Source organism: Paramormyrops kingsleyae, chromosome 4, assembly GCF_048594095.1.
Source record: "Paramormyrops kingsleyae isolate MSU_618 chromosome 4, PKINGS_0.4, whole genome shotgun sequence".
Taxonomy (NCBI): Eukaryota; Metazoa; Chordata; class Actinopteri; order Osteoglossiformes; family Mormyridae; genus Paramormyrops; species Paramormyrops kingsleyae.
In genome coordinates this window covers 30203822-30225359 of record NC_132800.1, presented here as the reverse complement: position 1 = coordinate 30225359, position 21538 = coordinate 30203822, and the positions used below count along the sequence as shown (strand labels likewise).

Here is a 21538-nt window from a genome sequence, read left to right as displayed (position 1 = left end):
CATTCGCATTTCGTACTGATCGCGGTGCAGCTGTCCTCCATCAGAAAGCCTGTGAAAAGTGTGGAGAGAGCGGGAGACACACCGCCACACCTCTGCTTCCTGTCAGAGAGACAGGCCGCCACACCTCTGCTTCCTGTCAGAGAGACAGGCCGCCACACCTCTGCTTCCTGTCAGAGAGACAGGCCGCCACACCTCTGCTTCCTGTCAGAGAGACAGGCCGCCACACCTCTGCTTCCCGTCAGAGAGACACGCCGCCACACCTCTGCTTCCCGTCAGAGAGACACGCCGCCACACCTCTGCTTCCCGTCAGAGAGACACGCCGCCACACCTCTGCTTCCCGTCAGAGAGACAGGCCGCCACACCTCTGCTTCCCGTCAGAGAGACACGCCGCCACACCTCTGCTTCCCGTCAGAGAGACACGCCGCCACACCTCTGCTTCCCGTCAGAGAGACACGCCGCCACACCTCTGCTTCCCGTCAGAGAGACAGGCCGCCACACCTCTGCTTCCCGTCAGAGAGACACGCCGCCACACCTCTGCTTCCCGTCAGAGAGACACGCCGCCACACCTCTGCTTCCCGTCAGAGAGACAGGCCGCCACACCTCTGCTTCCCGTCAGAGAGACAGGCCGCCGCACCTCTGCTTCCCGTCAGAGAGACAGGCCGCCGCACCTCTGCTTCCCGTCAGAGAGACAGGCCGCCGCACCTCTGCTTCCCGTCAGAGAGACACGCCGCCGCACCTCTGCTTCCCGTCAGAGAGACACGCCGCCGCACCTCTGCTTCCTGTCAGAGAGACAGGCCGCCACACCTCTGCTTCCTGTCAGAGAGACACGCCGCCACACCTCTGCTTCCTGTCAGAGAGACACGCCGCCACACCTCAGCTTCCTGTCAGAGAGACACGCCGCCACACCTCTGCTTCCTGTCAGAGAGACACGCCGCCACACCTCTGCTTCCTGTCAGAGAGACACGCCGCCACACCTCTGCTTCCTGTCAGAGAGACAGGCCGCCACACCTCTGCTTCCTGTCAGAGAGACACGCCGCCACACCTCTGCTTCCTGTCAGAGAGACACGCCGCCACACCTCAGCTTCCTGTCAGAGAGACACGCCGCCACACCTCAGCTTCCTGTCAGCTTTACACATTCCATTTATTCCCCGTCACTCTCAATAAACCCGATGCAGCTAATTTGTGCACATTGGTAAGATACTCACAGAAAACAATCATCACGGGATTCAATTAAGCGGACGTCTAGCCCGTGCCGCTCCACTCCTCACTCGTTCTCCTTCACCGAGACGTTTTCCCTCAGCCTTTGTTGTCCTAAGTCACTTCTTACCGCTTTCAGAATGTTTCAAAGCAGCAGTTTCTTAATTAACAAAATTGAGCATTCGCAAACATCGTTAGACAGACAAAAACAATCTTTTTCTTTGTCATAAAAGGTATTGATGTCACTGGCTGAACATTCAGGGCAGAATGAGGGCGTGAGTGGTTGTGTTGAGGACGTGTGGAGGTTTTGTTATTAGGAAAACAATACATTTTCCCACATTTTATTTCTTCACCAAAATGGTTTTAAAACGGTGTTATGAAGGTACCTTATTAGACAGTTTCCTACACAAATACTGGCATGCATGGGCAGTTCTTCAGTGGCACATAAAATGAGATTCATACCTTCGATTCAGTTGTAACAATATACGAACCCAAAATACTACACAGATTTTAGATTTAGTTAAAGTGAAAGTACACTACATCCGAAACATAAACAGGGGTAGTGTGTGACTCCATGGGTTAGAACGCCATGCCTGTGAGCGGAAGGTTGCTAGCTCAAATCCCCTGGTCAGGAGAGTGATGTCACCGCTGGACCCCTGAGCACGACCCTTAACCCCAAGGACTGACTGATGCTGCTTTTTAAAAAATGTATGTTGCTTTGGATAAAATGTCGGCTAAAGGCAAATCCACAATCCTGTCAAGCTCACAATGACAGTGAATAAGAAAATAAATCCACATCTCCTGTATATAAATGCATTCCCACTTGCAGGGCTACTGTGGAGTGTCCAAACACCCAAGTAAGGGACCGTTACAGACCACCAAGGCCGTCTCTGTGCGTTTAATCGCTTGCTGTTTGTTCGACCTCTCCACGCGAGTCAATCAACACGGCGGATCTCTTCTCTTTGTGTGCCGGAAGCATGGACCGCTACGATCGATGTCCTTGACTCAGACACAGGAAACCGTACAGCACAAAGAGCACTGCTTATCAGCAGAAGCTAAGCGCAGAGCTACAGGAACACTAGAAAGGCTCTGAAGCAGTATGAATGGTAAAATCTAGACCTCACTTGTCTGTCTACTTCTGGTACCTGGTAGAACTATGTCTCATCTTCCGGTACAGGGCCTTTAAATTAACACTAGCAGTACCACATCTACTTCCGACCATCAGCACCAGGCACTAACATGCTGATTGGATGTTGGAGGGTCATGTGACCCCTTCTTGAAACAAACAGTGCTTCGCTATGGGGCGAAGCTCACGCCTTCAGAATCTGCCCTGTGACAGAGCGCTGACGTTGCGGGTCATGCGTGCGGCTGACAGGCGCGTGCTTAACCAGCCGACGGGTCCTCGGCTCTGTCACGGGTCCCATCCCAGTCTGGGAGATGCCGTGACAACACCATTAATCAACGGCGTCGCTCTGCCTGCCGAGCCGCCTGTCACCACCACAGCGTGTGTCTTGGCACTGAACATAAAGGTGTCTCAAGCCGGCTCAGCACAGACTGCGGGGTCCCTCACATCCTAGACAGATTCAATTGCTAAAACCCCCCACTCTACTCCAGGGGTACAGGGGCCAAGGGCCTGTCTGGCCCACGATCGTGCTTTGGACACGAAGCCGGAGCAATAACTAAGTTTTATAGTGCCTTCTTGGTCATTTAACTACACGCCCGAAAGTGGTACGCCCCCCCGTGAAAGCCTGAGGGAGTGTGCTTTACCAGTCAGAAAATCTATTAGCAACTCCTAAGTTGCTTCTCAATGTGTCTTTGTGTCAGTCTCTGACTAGGAGGGGGGATTAATTCTAGGAATGGTGCCCCGGTGGTTTATAAATGCATCCGGTCCGTGGCAGAATTACGGGCGAGCAGAGGAAACCACTTACACGCGCTCCGCACTTAAATTGAGATGGACATGAGTGGGAAAGACCTGGCTCTCTGCTGTGTGATTCGTCCTTTGTCTGTCCTGCAGTGGCCAATCAGAGACCTAGACTGTAATGTGTTCCTGGCCTTTTTGCAATCAGTAAAACTCGCTCCCTGTGGCATTATGGGTAAACAGGGAACAAAAGACATTGATCCAGACTGGTCAGGAGGATCTATGAGAGGATCCATTAGTGCATTGTCAAAATTAGTTTTTAGATGCAGTATGAGGAGGGAAAGAATCAAAGACCAAAACAGAAGAGGCCCAGATATCTAAGATTTCCTTTCTAGGTGACATTTGTGATGGAGAACTCCCTGTTCGGAGATACAGTCCAAAATCATCCAATGTCAAACGGTATAGAAAAATGACTGAAAAAGCTAGTCCCTCCTGTATTCGGCGATGGCGTCGATAGTAAGGTTTTACTGCTTAATGAAACACCCGGCTCAACATCAGCGTGAAAAATGGATGCAGACTGCGACCGCTGGCAAAGCTAGAACTAGGATCACGAAAAACTCGCCTTTGAAGGCGGCTTGTGGCAGAGCAGGCAGGAATCCATTCCTGGGATTCTTGGGGATCTGCCTTAGAGGCTCAGGACTGAACACAGGAACAGATTTAGTGAGAAAACAGTGTACTCCTCTCTAGAGAAAAAAACAGTGTTTGCCGTAACAGCCTATATACAGAGGACTCAAATAAAAGGTATAAAGTGCATTTACAGCTCAAAATTGAACTGATTGAGCTTGTACAATAGGTACAATTAGTTTGAATGAAATGGGATGTTTAACTATAAGCCCCACAACTAGATTTGGGGGGGGTTTGCCTCTAAGCTCTCCAGGGAAACCCAAGACACTGGGCAAAGACCTGACCTTCAACAGAGTGCAGTGCTGTCAGTGTTGCTATGGATACAAGGCAGACGAAAGCCTGCAGGGACGTTGAGCCCAGACGATTTTGCCTGATTACCTTATTTCTCAGTGGCCAATTCAAGATGTTCTACAATCAAAAAGCACAAATGTGCCATGCGAGTTATTAGTCCAGGGTAAACACACCATAGACGAGGACATTGTAGGACTGCTGTTGGTGAATAAGTTAAATTAAACCTGCCCACATTAAATTTAGTGTAAATAATCATCATCTTCATCATCATAATCACAATAATAATGTTTTATGCATTGGACTGGCATCCCGTCCAGGGTGTCCCCTGCCCTGTGCCCTGTGATGGACTGGCATACCATCCAGGGTGTGCCCTGCCCTGTGCCCTGTGATGGACTGGCATACCATCCAGGGTGTCCCCTGCCCTGTGCCCTGTGATGGACTGGAAATGCTTTTTTCTCAGTGGCAAATTCAAGATGTTCTATTATCAAAAGGAACAAATGTACCATGTGCAGATACACTTTTCGATCAACAAATTTTCATGACTTTTTCATGACTTTTTCATGACTTCTCCAGGACATCAAGGTAAATTTCCAAGAATCGATCCAAAGAAATATTTCTTTGTTCAGCCCCTTCAGGATAAGTGTTCCTTCTTGTTATGCGATCACCATCGCATGACACCATTACACACAAGTACTTTGTGTGGAGGAACCAGCTGCTCTGACTTTGCATTCACCCTTTGGATATGGATGTATCTTCCATTGCATATCATTTTACAAACATGCATGTTGCTTTTCTGTCTTGTTCAGACACACACTATCAAAAAGACTGCATGGTTTAATTTCCATCTGGTTTAATAATGACTATATTTTCTAGCTATCATCAGATAGAAAGTCATTAATTTATTCCTTACATTTGCAATAATAAGAAACAATCATTATTGAGTTGTAAAAGTTAGTATTTCTGCGTGCTGTTATAATTACCCTGGTGTAACATAAGTGTGATATATGCATCACAAAAAAACGTTAACTTGAAGCATACCCAACATGTTATAGAATGTGCAAAGTTGAAATATCAGACATTATAAAATAATAATAATAATAATAATGATGATGATGATGATGATGATGATGATGATGATGCCTTAAACAGGTAACTCCAAGGTGCACTTCGCATGTAAACATGTAGGAAGGTCAGTCCTTGGATGTGATGCGGCTGTTAGCCCTGCATGGAGTTATTAGCTAGAAATGACTTTACAGCTTTTGTCTAAGTATTTATTTTATATATTAAATGTGTTTCTTCCAGTACCCACTTGAATGACACTGACTCTCTCTTCCTCGCTCTCACACACATGCCTTTATTGTCACACTGTCTGATACCTGAAATTGAACTGCACACATTCTGTATCTCAATTTCTCTGCCAGCCTGAACATCTGAAGCATCCAGCAGGCAGCACATTAAGTGTTTATATGCGAGATGCACTGTGGCGTCTCAGAACACCAACACACACAGTCACACAGTTACACACACACAGTCACACACACACACAGTCACATACACACACAGCTGCATACACACAGTCACACACACACAGTCGCGCACACAAACACACACAGTCACTCACACACACACAAAGTCACACACACATGCTCATGTCTTTCTTTTGTTCCATCTGATAATTGGACTTCATATGGTCTCTATACATTCTACTCTTCAAGTCAACAATATTTATTACAAATATAAAAAAATCTTTTAGCAGAGTCCACAAGACCACACTAAATGTATAAATGTATTCCATCTAATATTGTCCAATAATGCACTTCAAGATAAAATTATTTCGTTCTTTTGTGACAAATTTATAATGCGCAGATCGCGCGTATGTCACGTCAAGGCAATTACATTGACATGCATAAATAACGTATTTTAGCACAAAGTTTTACAGCTTAATGATACATTTACACAGATTGTTACCTTTAACTTCACTTGTTCCTATTCAGTCATATTACTGTATTTCATTCAAAGAAAACAATGAAACTGTTGAAATTTTTACAAATTTTGTGTATCACTGGTTATGATTAAAATGGCAATAATACCATATGGTAATAAGAGTACAGCAGTAATGCATTACAGCCTGAATCCTTTGCCCTTGAATAGAAAGGTACTAACCTTGCTACACCTTAAAACTTTTTAACATGTAAATTTGTACCATGTTGACGTCACCATGTCACCATTGGTTTTTAAGTGCCAATACTGCGTAGGGAGGTGCCATGTCACAATGTTTGGGGGGGGGGGGGGGGATACCACGTCTAGAGGGTATTTCACGTCAACAGCTTTCCATACTCACGACCTGCTCTGACGCGGAAAGTATAATCAAGATACTGCTTAATTAAGAGAGACGCCGTTATATACTGCGAAGTTCTCAAATACTCCTGTGACTTTTCCAAAACTTTCTGATATTTTTTTATTTTGCATAACTTTTCCAGGTCTGGAAAATTTCTTAATTCCATGATTTTTCCATGACTGTACGAACCCTGCAGAGCGCCCCCTGCAGAACGCCCCCTGCCTTGCGTCCAGTCCACGGTGCCCTGTCTGCCTTGTATTCTGTGCTTCCTGGAACAGTCCCCTAACTCTACAACATTATATTTAATAAGCAGTTACTGCAGATAGATGGATGAAATAATATAATGTTTTTTTAAGTCTTTCAGGATAACCTCTTGGAATATATGGACAGCAACAGCACGTCTCCTTTAGCGACCTCCTGGACTTGCGAATACCACCATCTGACGGCCACGACGCGCCAGATAAGATGCCTTTGGCACCGTCAGACGGCTTGGCTGACCCAGAGTAACGTGGGCCGCGTGGTGCTAATAAAGGCTGCAACATCCCACACATGCACTGACACCCCTGCACGCCTACTCACTGCACGACTACTCACTGCACGCCTACTCACTGCACGACTACTCACTGCACGCCTACTCACTGCACGCCGACACCCCTGCACGGTGACACCCCTGCAGAAAGGTAAAAACCCTTTGGTGTTCAAAGGAGAAACCTGAGACCATGAAGCATCTTATTCAAAATCTCACTGGGATGATTCCATGAAGGGAAATCAACTCAAAGAATTCTGCGACCAGCAGAGGGGGAGGGTACTCATGCCTGGGGTAATGGCAGCAGGGAGGTGAGGCCTAGCGGGATGTAGTTTATGGCAGTAAGCATGCTGGGGATGGGGCGCAGTAAGCATGCTGGGGGCGGGGCATGGTCAGCATACTGGAGGCGGGGCATGGTCAGCACACTGGAGGCGGGGCATGGTCAGCACACTGGAGGCGGGGCATGGTCAGCATACTGGAGGCGCGGCATGGTCAGCACACTGGAGGCGGGGCATGGTCAGCACACTGGAGGCGGGGCATGGTCAGCACACTGAAGGCGGGGCATGGTCAGCATACTGGAGGCGGGGCATGGTAAGCACACTGGAGGCGGGGCATGGTCAGCACACTGGAGGCGGGGCATGGTCAGCACACTGGAGGCGGGGCATGGTCAGCATACTGGAGGCGGGTACCTCAGGCAGCCGGTGGCATTGCGCAGCACCTGCGAGGAGTGCAGGTGCAGCTTGCGGTCCTCCTGGTGGGGGGACGTGTCCCATCCGGAGTGCGGGATGATCACCGTGTTGGTGAGCACGGCCAACGCGTCCTGGATGATGGGCATCTTCAGACCGTCGCAGGAGGACAGGTTCCACAGCACACCTGAGGCGAGGGAGGTGCCAGGTCACCAAGACATTCACAAGAACCGCGACACGATCACTCCCTGTTTCGGGTTTGATTGGGTAATTATTGTTATTTTCATATTTCTGCATTATTACAACTGTACATCTGTTACCATTTTCAGACACAAATCATACATATTTCGTCAGTTTATCACATTTATTGCTGTATTATATCAGATCCCAGTGTGAAGTGATCGTTACATTCATGATTAATGCCAGACGCACACAGGGTTACGTATGAGACATGTGACATCCATCACAAGGCTCTTTCATCACTGTTCATGTTTACATGTTAGCCTTCAAATGATAAATGCAACATGGCACAAACACTGAAACTTGTTTTCAGATACTAAGCTCAGAAAACTATAGAATTCCTGCTAAAAATGAATAAAAAATGTAAGAGTAAAATATCACGTTATTGAAGTAGAAAAATACTATTATACTAAAAGCAAACATAATTTCCTAAATAGTGTTTGCTTCAAAAAAAATGTATGTCTCAGTACACCTAAGGGTCTGATGCCAACTGATCTTAATTTAGTTAATCACCATTACTTTAATTAAACAAGAATCTCATTTCATAAAGTGTTTTCAAAAAAGTTAAACAAGCCATTGGCTATTCTATTACTTACTGCATCAGAAAACCGCTATCCAGTTAAAAAAGAACAAAAAGTCCTGCACTGAAACCAAAGACTGTGACTGCCAACAATTATTTCAATTATATCAAGAAAATACGGTGTAATGGAATCAGGGCCAAATCAGGATTAAAGTTGTCTTTCAAGACCTTAGATTAAACTAATCTGTTTCTAGGAGTATCTGGCAATGTGTTTCCGATAAAGATCGCACTCTCGGTTCAGGATACGACGTTGCCTTTTAGCTAAGCACACAGATGTCATCAGGAACACAGGGTTATGTTTAGCTGAGGAGCTGGGAAAAAAAATAGGGGAAAAAAGCAATTTGTTGGGGAGTCCTGATAAGGAGAAATAACTTTGCTTGGCGAAATAGAAAGTCAGAGATCTGTTTGGCACTTAATGCCTCTGATAGTGTCCCAGCATTTTAACTCTGTCGAACCACCACTGTCCAATAAAGACCAGACATTAAATGGAAATTTAAATCAATAATGTATATTTAAACCATCCATCTATTCTGGATATGTAGCCATGTGCCCTGCATGTTTACCACCCCCCCCTCGCATGCTTACCATGCCCATCACAGGGCACAGGGCAGGGGACACCCTGGATGGCATGCCAGTCCATCAGAGGACACACACCCTAGGCAATTTATAGATACTGATATGGACTGAGGGAGAAAACACACTAAATAAGTTGATGGGATTCGGACCCCCAACTCTGGAGGTGTGAAGCAATAGCGCCCCCTTTTGGAGGTACGTGCCACCCCATATATTCAAAAATATATACACAATGTAACATGGCTTTTAATTAATGTTTGCTTGCTTTTCTATTTACCATGGCAACATTCAACATATTATCTCCTGTTACATAATGATATTATTACGGAAGACCAATTTATAATACTTGCAGCTAGCATGCGTACACCAATGTGTTTAACACTCTGAAATAATGAGAGGCGGTCACACTGTTCCCATTAACGTGTGTCTCAGAGTTTCCACATCCTTGCAGTATCTTTGATAAGATAAGTGTTAGTGACTGAGACTGTTACAGGTCGCTTGACACATGCAGTCGTTGTCGGTCCTTGTGAAATCCGATAAAAGGCTTCAGATTTAAGAGCGCGTAAAAGAAGGGAAATAAAACGAGAGAAATGACGCAAACATTCCGCAGGGAATGCGCAGTCAGCGCCGATGCTGAATGTGCAGCTACGAGGCAGTTTAGTGGTGAAGCAAGATTAAAGGCTCCATTTGTACGTCCTCATCTGTCATTTCGGTAAAACGGGGTTCGAACAAACAGACGGATAATTGTCCTATTTAGCAAATCGAGACAATTCAAGCTTCCGCATTGTCATTGCTGGGCGGCATTTACATAAAATCAACAAAACCCCCCAGTCGCCCACGAACGTCATTTAACAAACGCATCAGTAGCTAAGGCCAGCCGCTTTTGTGTCTGTCCGCTCGCTGTCTTCACCGGCGTGTCCGCGCGTCGCTGATTGAGCTGAATGCCATTTCATACAGAGCACATGTTTATCCGGCAATTCACACATTAAACTCAGCTTAAATTCGGTGCTAGGAGGCTGGTTAGACGGCCACCAAGAGGGGCGCATGGTTCAGGTGCAGAAAGCGAAAATCTGGACCAAGTTTAGTTTCAGCCAACCAGCTGGGTATAAAGAGTCACAGTCACAGAGTACTCCATTGGTTGGCTGGAAACAAAATTTTGTCCGGATTTTTACACCAGAACTTACCACCTCTGGCCACCAGATCAGTTGGCATCAGATTGTTCCGGAGACATATTCATACACAACACGGGATGGCTGGAACATTGGGGAGAGAGCCCCCCCCCCCCCGAAGAGATCCGGCACTGTGTCATAGGCTTCCTTACGTCGCTGATTAACGCAGACTGAAGACCCAGAATCCTGTCTGCCAGACAACCAGTCAGAAGAACAGGTGTTTTTCCTACAACTGTCACAACTTCGAAATTCATCTTATTAAGCGATGAAAGCTTCAAAGCCGCTGAAATAAGCCCCTTATTACATAGAGGAATTTACAGTCCCATTTTCTCTGGGGCTCAGAACTTAAGGGTACCAGAATCGAAATATTAAATATAGTGCGGGTGTGATTATCACGTGTTACAGACGTGTTCGTGGCAGCTGATGTGACTCTACATGTTACATTTCACGTGACGGCAACAGCACTTTGTGACAGCGATGTGAAAGGTGACTCCGCTTCCCAGGCTAATTAAGCAAACGAAGCAGGCCAACGATAACTGGACACGACAGAAAAGTTTTTCCTTTCGTGTGTCAAATCATTTTTGACCTGACAGGTACTGAGAACCAAAAGCAAACTGACACATCATTCAGCCGCCTGATGTTTTGGTTAAAGGCAGGTTGGGGCATAATCACTATGGCAGACTGCAGACTGGTCTCTTTGCTGAAGAACTATATATTCACATTTAGGGCCCGGATTCAGCTTACAAAGGCTACAGGCATGAAACACTCTGAACAGACACAATCAGGAGGTGACTGTGCACATGTACTAGGATGGAGGTGATTGGGCATATATATTAGGATGGAGGTCACTGGGCACATATATTAAGATGGAGATCAATGGGCACATGCACTAGGATGGAGTGATTGGACATATATATTAGGATGGAGGTGACTAGGTACATATATTAGGATGGAGGTCACTGGATACATATATTAGGATGGAGATCACTGGGCACATATATTAGGATGGAGATCACTGGGCACATATATTAGGATGGAGGTCACTGGGCACATATATTAGGATGGAGATCAATGGGCACATGCACTAGGATGGAGTGATTAGACATATATATTAGGATGGAGGTGACTAGGTACATATATTAGGATGAAGGTGATTGGGTACATGCACTAGGATGGAGATGATTGGGCATATATATTAGGATGGAGGTCACTGGGTACATATAGTAGGATGGTGATCACTGGGCACATATATTAGGATGAAGGTCACTGGGTACATGTACTAGGTTGGAGGTCACTGGGTACATATATTAGGATGGAGGTCACTGGGCGCATGTACTAGGTTGGAGGTGTATTAGGATGGAGGTGACTGGGCACATGCATTAGGATGGAGGTCACTGGGTACATGTATTAGGATGGAGGTGTATTAGGATGGAGGTCACTGGGTACATGTACTAGGTTGGAGGTGACCACACATATAAGTTCCGTACACAGCTGGGAATCGAATCCCTAACCCTGGAGAGCAGAGGACACTCTGCTGCGTTTGCTCCTATGCTTTCAGTCTAATTTACACAGAGACACATTCAATCAAACACCTTCACTCCAGAAAGCGAGAGATGAGGGCACATTGTAGCTCATTTGTGCCCTGAAAGCATTACCTTCATCCCGCGATGGCAAACACTGTTGAGAGAATTTCCAACAGAAGAGCAGGAACAATGAAAGGTATCACTAAAATGTTATTAAACTCGTTATTCCACCGCACTCCCCCCAATTAAGGGCACATCCTCAGTAAAATCACTTACAGTAATTACATTTATAGTCATTCCCTGTTATATCTTTCTCCTTTTTTATGGTTCCTGTAATATTGATCTAAGGCACCGGCACTTTCAATGCCTGAAGAAGAGATATTATGACGGCGGTCTTTTCACTTCTCCGAGCCCGCGAGGAGTCTCAAAATGCCAAAACGCCGCTAAAACGTTAATCAAGGTTCAAGATGGTGGCAGCGTTCCGCGATCGAGAGCCGGCAAGAGCTGAAATTGCTTCCGCCGGTTTCGCGCGAGCCGGGCCTCCCAGAATCGCGGCGCGCCTGGAGACGGCATGCTGTGAGGATGGAGGAGACGCGGGGGCCGAGCGGTCGCTGCTGGCACGATGGCTGCTCTCTCGCTGAACCCGGCTGGGACAAGCCCCGCCCCCATCTACAGTCCCCCGCTACATGCCCCAATGTGGCATGTGGCTCAGCGGGTCAGGACAATATGCCAGTGCTCAGAAGGTTGCTGGTTCAAATCCCAGGGTCAGCAGAGTGATTTCCCCGTTGGGCCCCTGAGCGAGACCCTAACCCCCTAATTGCTCCTGGCACTGCAAGGCTGTCACTTTAAATTAAAGCACCTGTCAAATAAATTAAATGCAGTTTTAGTGATAGTGCTGCTGGAAGGTACTGTTACAGCACTGCAGGTCTATATCTGCGCCTATATCTATCCCCCTACTGGCTCATGCTGAGCGGCTGGAGCGTCACGGCCGTCGCAGGTCTATATCTGCGCCTATATCTATCCCCCTACTGGCTCATGCTGAGCGGCTGGAGCGTCATGGCCGTCGCAGGTCTATATATGCGCCTATATCTATCCCCCTACTGGCTCATGTTGAGCGGCTGGAGCGTCACGGCCGTCGCAGGTCTATATCTGCGCCTATATCTATCCCCCTACTGGCTCATGCTGAGCGGCTGGAGCGTCATGGCCGTCGCAGGTCTATATCTGCGCCTATATCTATGCCCCTACTGGCTCACATTCTGAGCGGCTGGAGCGTCACGGCCGTCGCAGGTCTATATCTGCGCCTATATCTATCCCCCTACTGGCTCATGCTGAGCGGCTGGAGTGTCACGGCCGTCGCAGGTCTATATCTGCGCCTATATCTATGCCCCTACTGGCTCACATTCTGAGCGGCTGGAGCGTCATGGCCGTCGCAGGTCTATATCTGCGCCTATATCTATCCCCCTACTGGCTCATGCTGAGCGGCTGGAGCGTCACGGCCGTCGCAGGTCTATATCTGCGCCTATATCTATCCCCCTACTGGCTCATGCTGAGCGGCTGGAGCGTCATGGCCGTCGCAGGTCTATATCTGCGCCTATATCTATCCCCCTACTGGCTCATGTTGAGCGGCTGGAGCGTCACGGCCGTCGCAGGTCTATATCTGCGCCTATATCTATGCCCCTACTGGCTCACATTCTGAGCGGCTGGAGCGTCACGGCCGTCGCAGGTCTATATCTGCGCCTATATCTATCCCCCTACTGGCTCATGCTGAGCGGCTGGAGTGTCACGGCCGTCGCAGGTCTATATCTGCGCCTATATCTATGCCCCTACTGGCTCACATTCTGAGCGGCTGGAGCGTCACGGCCGTCGCAGGTCTATATCTGCGCCTATATCTATCCCCCTACTGGCTCACATTCTGAGCGGCTGGAGCATCATGGCCGTCGCAGGTCTATATCTGCGCCTATATCTGCCCCTACTGGCTCACATTCTGAGCGGCTGGAGCATCATGGCCGTCGCAGGTCTATATCTGCGCCTATATCTATCCCCCTACTGGCTCACATTCTGAGCAGCTGGGGCGTCATGGCCGTCGCAGGTCTATATCTGCGCCTATATCTATGCCCCTACTGGCTCACATTCTGAGCGGCTGGTGCGTCACGGCCGTCCCAACTGAGATGGGATGGTCCACACAGGTGTGTGCGGACGCCGCTAACAGAGGATGAGCGAAAGGTGCCCTGTGATCAGGAGGGGGGGGGGCCGCAGCCCAACATGCCCCAAGCAGGATGTCCCCTTCATCCAGTGACAGGGACCCAGGTGCCATGTGTGTGAAACTGCACTTCAAATGGATACAGGAAATACAGACTATAATCCATGCAGGCGTCCATGCTGCTTATTCAGGGGCCCTGGAGTCTCCCCCCGAATCCACAGGGGACAAGCAGGGGCCACCCTAAGTGGGACACCAGTCTATAGTATTCAGGGGGCCTGGAGTCTCTCCCCGAAACCACAGGGGACAAGCAGGGACCACCCTAAGTGGGACGCCAGTCTATAGTATTCTGGGGGCCTGGAGTCTCTCCCCGAAACCACAGGGGACAAGCAGTGACCACCCTAAGTGGGACGCCAGTCTATAGTATTCAGGGGGCCTGGAGTCTCTCCCCGAAACCACAGGGGACAAGCAGTGACCACCCTAAGTGGGACGCCAGTCTATAGTATTCAGGGGGCCTGGAGTCTCTCCCCGAAACCACAGGGGACAAGCAGGGACCACCCTAAGTGGGACGCCAGTCTATAGTATTCAGGGGGCCTGGAGTCTCTCTCCGAAACCACAGGGGACAAGCAGTGACCACCCTAAGTGGGACGCCAGTCTATAGTATTCAGGGGGCCTGGAGTCTCTCCCCGAAACCACAGGGGACAAGCAGGGACCACCCGAAGTGGGACGCCAGTCTATAGTATTCAGGGGGCCTGGAGTCTCTCCCCGAAACCACAGGGGACAAGCAGGGACCACCCTAAGTGGGACGCCAGTCTATAGTATTCCTATTACATGCACATTTTATTAAGATTTTTATTTAGGTTCTTGCAGTTTAACCTGGAAAATAAGCAGCACAGCTAATAAATAATGTTTTAACTATTGAGGCCTTTGGTAGTAAAAAATCAGATAAGTGGGACTCATGGGCATGCTGACAAATAATGAATAAGCACCAGCAAACGGACAGGGCATTAAACCAATCAGTGACCAGCGTGCCGGGAGCTTGGCCGATCCGAGCCCTCCGGCAGTGGAGGTTTTTCCAGGTACTGTACCCCTTAGTCAAAGGCACATGGGTGATGTCGTCAGGAAGAGTCACGCGTCCAAACGGCTCTGACTGCGATCACATCTTTATATCAGACCGAGAAGATGGACGTCTATAGGCCACAGAGTCTAGGGTCACAGTGCCGGGGAATTTTCAGCAAAAACATTCAAAGCTGCTTCACTCACACTGATTTTTAATATAAATGTTAATCTTCTCACAGGATGCATGAGCTCAGTCTATTTGCCCAGTATCTCAGCCGTCGAGTGTCTCCATCAAACAGACCCATGGCTGGCTCTCCGCCCATCGGCCGCCGACTGGACAGCGCCGTAAACGCGGTACAGCCCCGACACAGCGTACGCACCCCTCACAGGGAGTGCGAGCGACCTCTGCAGCGCGATAACTGACATAAGGAATGCCACATCCATTCAGACTCCACTGAGCGGCTGGAGCGTCACGGCCGTCGCAGTCACTCCAGTGCCACTTCACACGGCCTCATTTCGCAGTGGAAGCGTGGCAGTCTGTACGAATGGACTCCATTTAATTAGCAAAAATAGAAAAATAAATCAATGGAAATCCTGTCTGACAAAGATAGTGATTCATATCACACTGCCTGACAAACCTCTGGGGCCCCAGCGTTCCCCTGCCTTTGAAACAAGGCTTTTTATTCTATTTTACAGAATAATTCCCATTTCTCTTCGTTTAAGGTGCTTTGGTGCAGTACTTACCAACCCAGTCGTTGGACAGTCCACATTTTTGCTCCCTCCCAGCTCCCAGCCAATCAACACCAAACACCTAGCAAGGCTGCACTGTAAGCTGGAAGGGAGCAAAAATGTGGAGTACTGGGGATCCCTGAGCACTGGACTGGGAAACGCTGCTTTGGAGCGTTTGCTGATTATATCTATTTAATCTCTCATGGAGCAGCGTCGTATATCTGTTGCCCTTCCTGGTTTTAAATCATGCACTAAACTAAAAAGCAGCGATAAATACTCATACAGAAAATCTTTATGAAACACAGAATTCACAGGCGAAACAAAAAATGTCACGGCATTAATGGGGAGCAAATCTCAATATAAAGAATCTCTGGAAAAAGAAATAAAGAAGAGAGCTGAATGCATAAAGCTGAAATAACAATGTCCAGATGATGGCGCTGACAGATGACTTGTGAGAATGAGCTGTCTCTCCCGGCAGGGATTCTCCCCGTGCACTAATCCTCCTATGCAGAACAATTAGCTTTTTTCGCTGTACGCTTCCAAACGCTGAATGCTGTCCAAATTTAATCCTCTCTTCAACGAGGATCACTTCATAATCCACGGCAAAAGCACGACGCGGAGTTCAGAGATGCGTACTGGTCCGCGCGCGCGGCGAAACACCCCGGGGGGGGCCAGGATTCGAGCGGGATAAATGGAGTGGCGTCGGTGATGGCTCGAGGTAACAGATGACTGCCACCGCTGAACGCTGTCACTGCCAGCGCTAAACGCTGTCACAAACGAGTGTCCCTCGGTGGAGAGACGGGCAGCATCAGCATGAGAAAAACACAATGTGACGAGTGGGGGATGATTTCCGATGGATGAACCGCCATCTTAGATATCAGCTTATGCTCTATCTTCCGAATGTAGCCAGATGCTAATTGGCTAGCCAGGCACTAATTAAGACATCCCGCGTTAGGGATACTGATTTCAGGGAGGTGGATGAGGGACAACTGGGGGCTGTGGGGTACTGCCTAGGCTTATGCAGAATTATGATAATACCATGGTATTTTTGGTATTTTGTGTATAATGAGGTATTTTTGTTCAAACTCCCCCCAACCAATCTCCTAAATTTCATCAGGAAATACCAAAATAGCGCTGCTTTTTAAAATGCCGTCAAAATAACGTATACCGCAGTATAATGTCTGGACAGCATTACGGTACTGAAAATTAGATGCCGCCCAAGCCTAGTGCAAGCAGGTGGTGCTAACGTTGTGCGACCAGGTGGGGCAGGGTTGTGCGACCACGTGGTGCTAACGTTGTGCGACCACGTGGTGCTAACGTTGTGCGACCAGTTGAGGCAGGATTGCAGCCGTACAATTTCTTGCTGGTTAATTTTACCACTGCTGAATAACAGACTGACAGATTTCCAAGACATTGCGCATCATTTGCAGGTGTCAAGGAACTGCTGTCAATTTATGGGAGGATCCCGGAACTTCCTGGAGAGGTGGGATGTCTGCTAATTAGCTAGCCGGACGCTAACATGCCAGTTAGCCCCTGACGTAGGTTTGCTGTAGCGTCTAGCTTTCATTTCGCTGATCTGCCCCCGCGGCCCCCGCCTCCCCCATGCCTACCTGTGAGCAGCTCGCGGATCTCCACGTCCGTCGTCTTGCGTAAGAGCCGCACCAGCGCAGGGATGCCGCCGCAGTTCTTCAGGGCGATCTTGTTGTCGTCGTTGGCCTTGCCGTAGACGAGGTTGCGCAGCGCACCGCAGGCGCTCCGGTGCACCTCGCTCATCCGGTGGTCCAGCAGGTCCACCAGCAGCTGGATGCCCCCCTGGCGCCGGATCTAGGGGCAGCGGAGGGGTCAGGGGCCGGCACAGCGATGCCGAGGTGCACCTGAGCGATGTGAGCGCTTTCTGTCTTACAGAGGTACACAGATGTGTGTTACCTCACAAGAAAACAACAACGCTGTGAGATGCAGCAGCGGAGGAAACCAGCAAGACTGATAAAAGTTCACCTAAGGTTTGGCGGGGAAGAAAACGGCCTCAACAGGCCGTACAGAATTGAGAAGAGGCCTGAAGCCAATCGATCGTCTGGTGGGCAACCGTGCATGCCATATTCGAGGCAGATCAGCCGGCCCAAGATGAAGCAGGCAGGCAGTAAGAGATCTTGTGTCAAAGGGCGGGGCTGATAACTCACAGGCAGCAAGAGCCCTGGCTGCCAATCAGAGAGACAGATAACTGTCTGAGGGCGGGGCTGATAACTCACAGGTAGCAAGAGCCCCGGCTGCCAATCAGAGGGACGGATGACTGTCTGAGTGCGGAGCTGATAACTCACAGGCAGTAAGAGCCCCGGCTGCCAATCAGAGAGACAGATAACTGTCTGAGGGCGGGGCTGATAACTCACAGGCAGTAAGAGCCCCGGCTGCCAATCAGAGGGACGGATGACTGTCTGAGGGCGGAGCTGATAACTCACAGGCAGTAAGAGCCCCGGCTGCCAATCAGAAGGACGGATGACTGTCTGAGGGCGGGGCTGATAACTCACAGGCAGTAAGAGCCCCGGCTGCCAATCAGAAGGACGGATGACTGTCTGAGGGCGGGGCTGATAACTCTCAGAATCTGCCTAAAGGCCTGGGCCAAAGAAACACTCCTCTTTCATACCCCCGTCCTGCACCTTTTTAGCAGCTGCATTAGTGTCGGCGATATACTGTATCATAATGAAATCCCTAAGATAACTGCATTGTGGCTGAGATGTGAGTAACCAATCAGAAGGCAGCAAAGGGTCTAACAGTTGCTTGGTGACGCCAAGCCAATGGCAATTACTGAGCAGTGGTTGGGCGCCCACTACTGGAGACGGCAGACACTGAGAGTGCGAGCTCGATGACTAGGGGTGTGTGAACACTGAGGCTGATTAGCACATGGGTTGGTTAGCTGTTTTAAAATGGCTGTTCTGCATGGGGATGAGTGTTCCTCTCCCATGCATGAATTATGTGGTCCGTGGGATGGGGTCAAAGCCGGAGACTCCATGTCTATTTCCGGTGTTTTCCACAACCATCACATCGATGTAACGATGTAACGGCATCTTTGGGCTTTAAAAGGGGCTTTAGAAATGTATTATATTATTGTTATTATTATTATTGTTATAATAATTATTATTGTAGTAGTAGTAGTAGTGGGGTGACCATCGGTGGTATTTACTACTCAACTACTCAAACCTTGAATTTGTGTGGGGCCCCAAGGTGTGCCCTCCCCCCATTGGCCACAAACAGTGAGTACAGTAGGGATGGCCACAAAGTGACTTTTTTAATGGAACCCCAGAAGCAATAGACTGGCCCCTGGGGGTGGGGGAGCGGGGGAGGAGGATTTGACTGAATGGCTGCCAACGCCAGTCAACGTCCAAACCATAATTTTCATATATCACATCGTTCAGGCCCAATTATTTTGTTAACGAAAATGGACAGACGGATACTAATTTCCGAATATTGCAGCGCTGACGCTGACCTATGGCCAACAGGGCGCCGAACGAGGAAACAGCTGTCAGAGCAGAAGAACGCGAGAACAGATGGCGCTTGTCAGCTTGTGAGGTGAGAAATCTCTTCTCTCCTAATTGCAATAAACATTTATACTTTGTTTACGGAAATGAACGCATTAAGTAATCCGTTTGGCGGTGCCACCTGTGCTTGTGACTGGAGACTTACGCATATGTGAATTTCTTTTGTTTTCACGTTTTGATTGCCGGGGCCAGAAATAGAAGAAGCCTTTTTAAGCAGTGTGCTGTGGACGGCCCGATTCAGCCCCAAAGCGCTCTTTTTTAATGCTGACACCAAACAATGGGCGCCAACCAATCAGGGCCACAGACAGCCACTGGCTAACTCTGCTGTCGATCCTTCTTCATGGTGCCGATTGTCAGCATACTGTAATGTTTGGAATTTAAGCCTGTCAGACATTGACGCACAGACCCTCACAATGCGAAACAAACGAGGGTTTAGATAAGAAGCACATTTCAATTTCTTCCCGCCCACGACTACCGCTACTATGCGTTTAGCTGCCGCTAACGACGAGATAAACCAGCAATACAACTGACACAACCTGAACACAAAAGCACATACAAAAAAAAACAGCCCCAGACATATAAGCCTAAATTATTTAAAGGGATTTGCCGGTTGCCAAAACAGCATGCGTGGAAGTGGTTAATATTTATAGCGGCCGAGAGCCAGGTTATCAAGGCTCGCTAATCTAATTCAAAGGCTATCAATATTTAACATCAAATCAAAATTATATCTCTATCTGCCTCATACGCTGTATGTTGGCCATATTCAATACTAATATTTAATATAAAAGTATGTATGCTTCAAAATTATATTTCCGTAAGTAAATCAAATCTAAAACACCAGTGGATATAAAATAAATGCGGGCATAATTTCACAGTTAATATTTCTTAATTACTATTAACATAAGCTTATCTTACATGTTAATTATGAATTAATATTTCAGTAGATATTTATTAGAGGTTATTTATAATATAGATGCTACTCACAAATGAGATATGTTCCGAACAGCCGTTCGTAACTTGAAATGTTCGTAAGTCATTATTCAACATCATTTTAAGGGTATACGCAACTACGAAGAACTAGGATGCTACGCTGCTGCGCGGCGGGAGTAGCGGCCAGAAGTGATACTAGGCGGAATTGGGGCGCAGAAAAATAAATTGATGTTGCGGACAGGAAACGGGAGCCCAATGAACACAAGTTGGACTTATAGTCCTCTTCGTTCGTATGTCTGAAAGTTCGTAAATTGAAAGTTCATAAGTAGAGGAGCATCTGTGTATTATTATATTATGTATTGTAGCCAAACCATCACGTCGCCATCATCACTGGCCTCATCCGGTAAATAAGCCAGCATCTGTGCTCCATCAGAAGGGTGAAGCCTGGACGTACTCATCATCAGAGGGGCAGTCTCTCATAGGTCCTGGCAAGCTACTTCCCACCCCCTTTGGGCTGAATCTGGCATCTCTATTGGATCACGGACTCGACATGCTGCTTGCCCCGCCCCCTCCTCTCGCATCCAGATTACTCACCATCCTTCATCACAGAACGCCTCTAAACATCCGTGACAACCTGTGCCAGCGGTGATAAGAGCGCCCCCCGGTGGCATCAGCTCATCGATACTCGTAAGGAATGGGGTGCCAAGCTGGTGGCTCATGCCAGCTTGCTGTCTATCTCTCCAGGATGTAACACGCCCAACTTTGATTCAGTGGCATGACGAGAACAGCACACGGCGCCAAAGGCCCCATCCAGCGCTGTGTCCAGTAAGGAGCAGTACGCACTGCGCTCAGACACTGCCCATCCCGTCATGCAGTGGGACCGTACATCCCCTCGCCTCCTCGCCATTGTCTTCCCGAAGGCGGTGTTCTGGCAGGGGCAAGGCGGGCACTGGCAGCGCGGGTATCGCTCCACGCCTCCCCTTGCGCTTGGTCTGCCTCGGATTAAAATCACGGGGACGGCAGCTTCTGGCTTTGGTTTAGCAAACCCGCCAGTGTCGCCGAGAATGCTTTGTGAGAGCACCAGTACTACTATACAGCAGCCAGGCCACTGGATTATCTGCAGTGAAAGAGCTGCTAACGAGCGGCTGCGGACGGCTGGGTGTCACTGTACCTCCGACTTGATCTTGTTGTCCCCGAAGCACAGGTGCTGCAGGTAAGCGGCGGCGTTGGACTGGACCGAGGGGAACTGGTGCTGCAGCATCTGGATCACCTCCGGCAGCTCCGGGTCCCTCCAGCCGAACTCCCTGCTCGCAGACGCACAGGCACACGCAGACGCAGACGCACACGCAGACGCACACAGGGAGAGAGCAGGCGTTGGTCGGCTGTTGCCACTGCACCCCACCTTGACTCCGCCACACGGCCCTGTCC

At 48.7% G+C, this 21538-nt stretch overlaps 1 protein-coding gene across 3 annotated transcripts in view; it reads right to left on the bottom strand.

Annotated features, from left to right (window-relative positions):
* The window catches only part of LOC111835418 (catenin delta-2-like), a 191406-nt gene that overhangs the window by 42388 nt on the left and 127480 nt on the right, over nt 1-21538 (bottom strand). For all 3 annotated transcript variants that reach the window (XM_072711094.1, XM_072711095.1, XM_072711096.1), the window contains 3 exons: nt 21282-21414; nt 17261-17474; nt 7584-7767 (listed from right to left, as the gene is read on the bottom strand). In XM_072711094.1, the coding sequence (XP_072567195.1) occupies nt 7584-7767; nt 17261-17474; nt 21282-21414 (531 nt within the window). The remainder of the gene's footprint in view (nt 1-7583; nt 7768-17260; nt 17475-21281; nt 21415-21538) is intronic.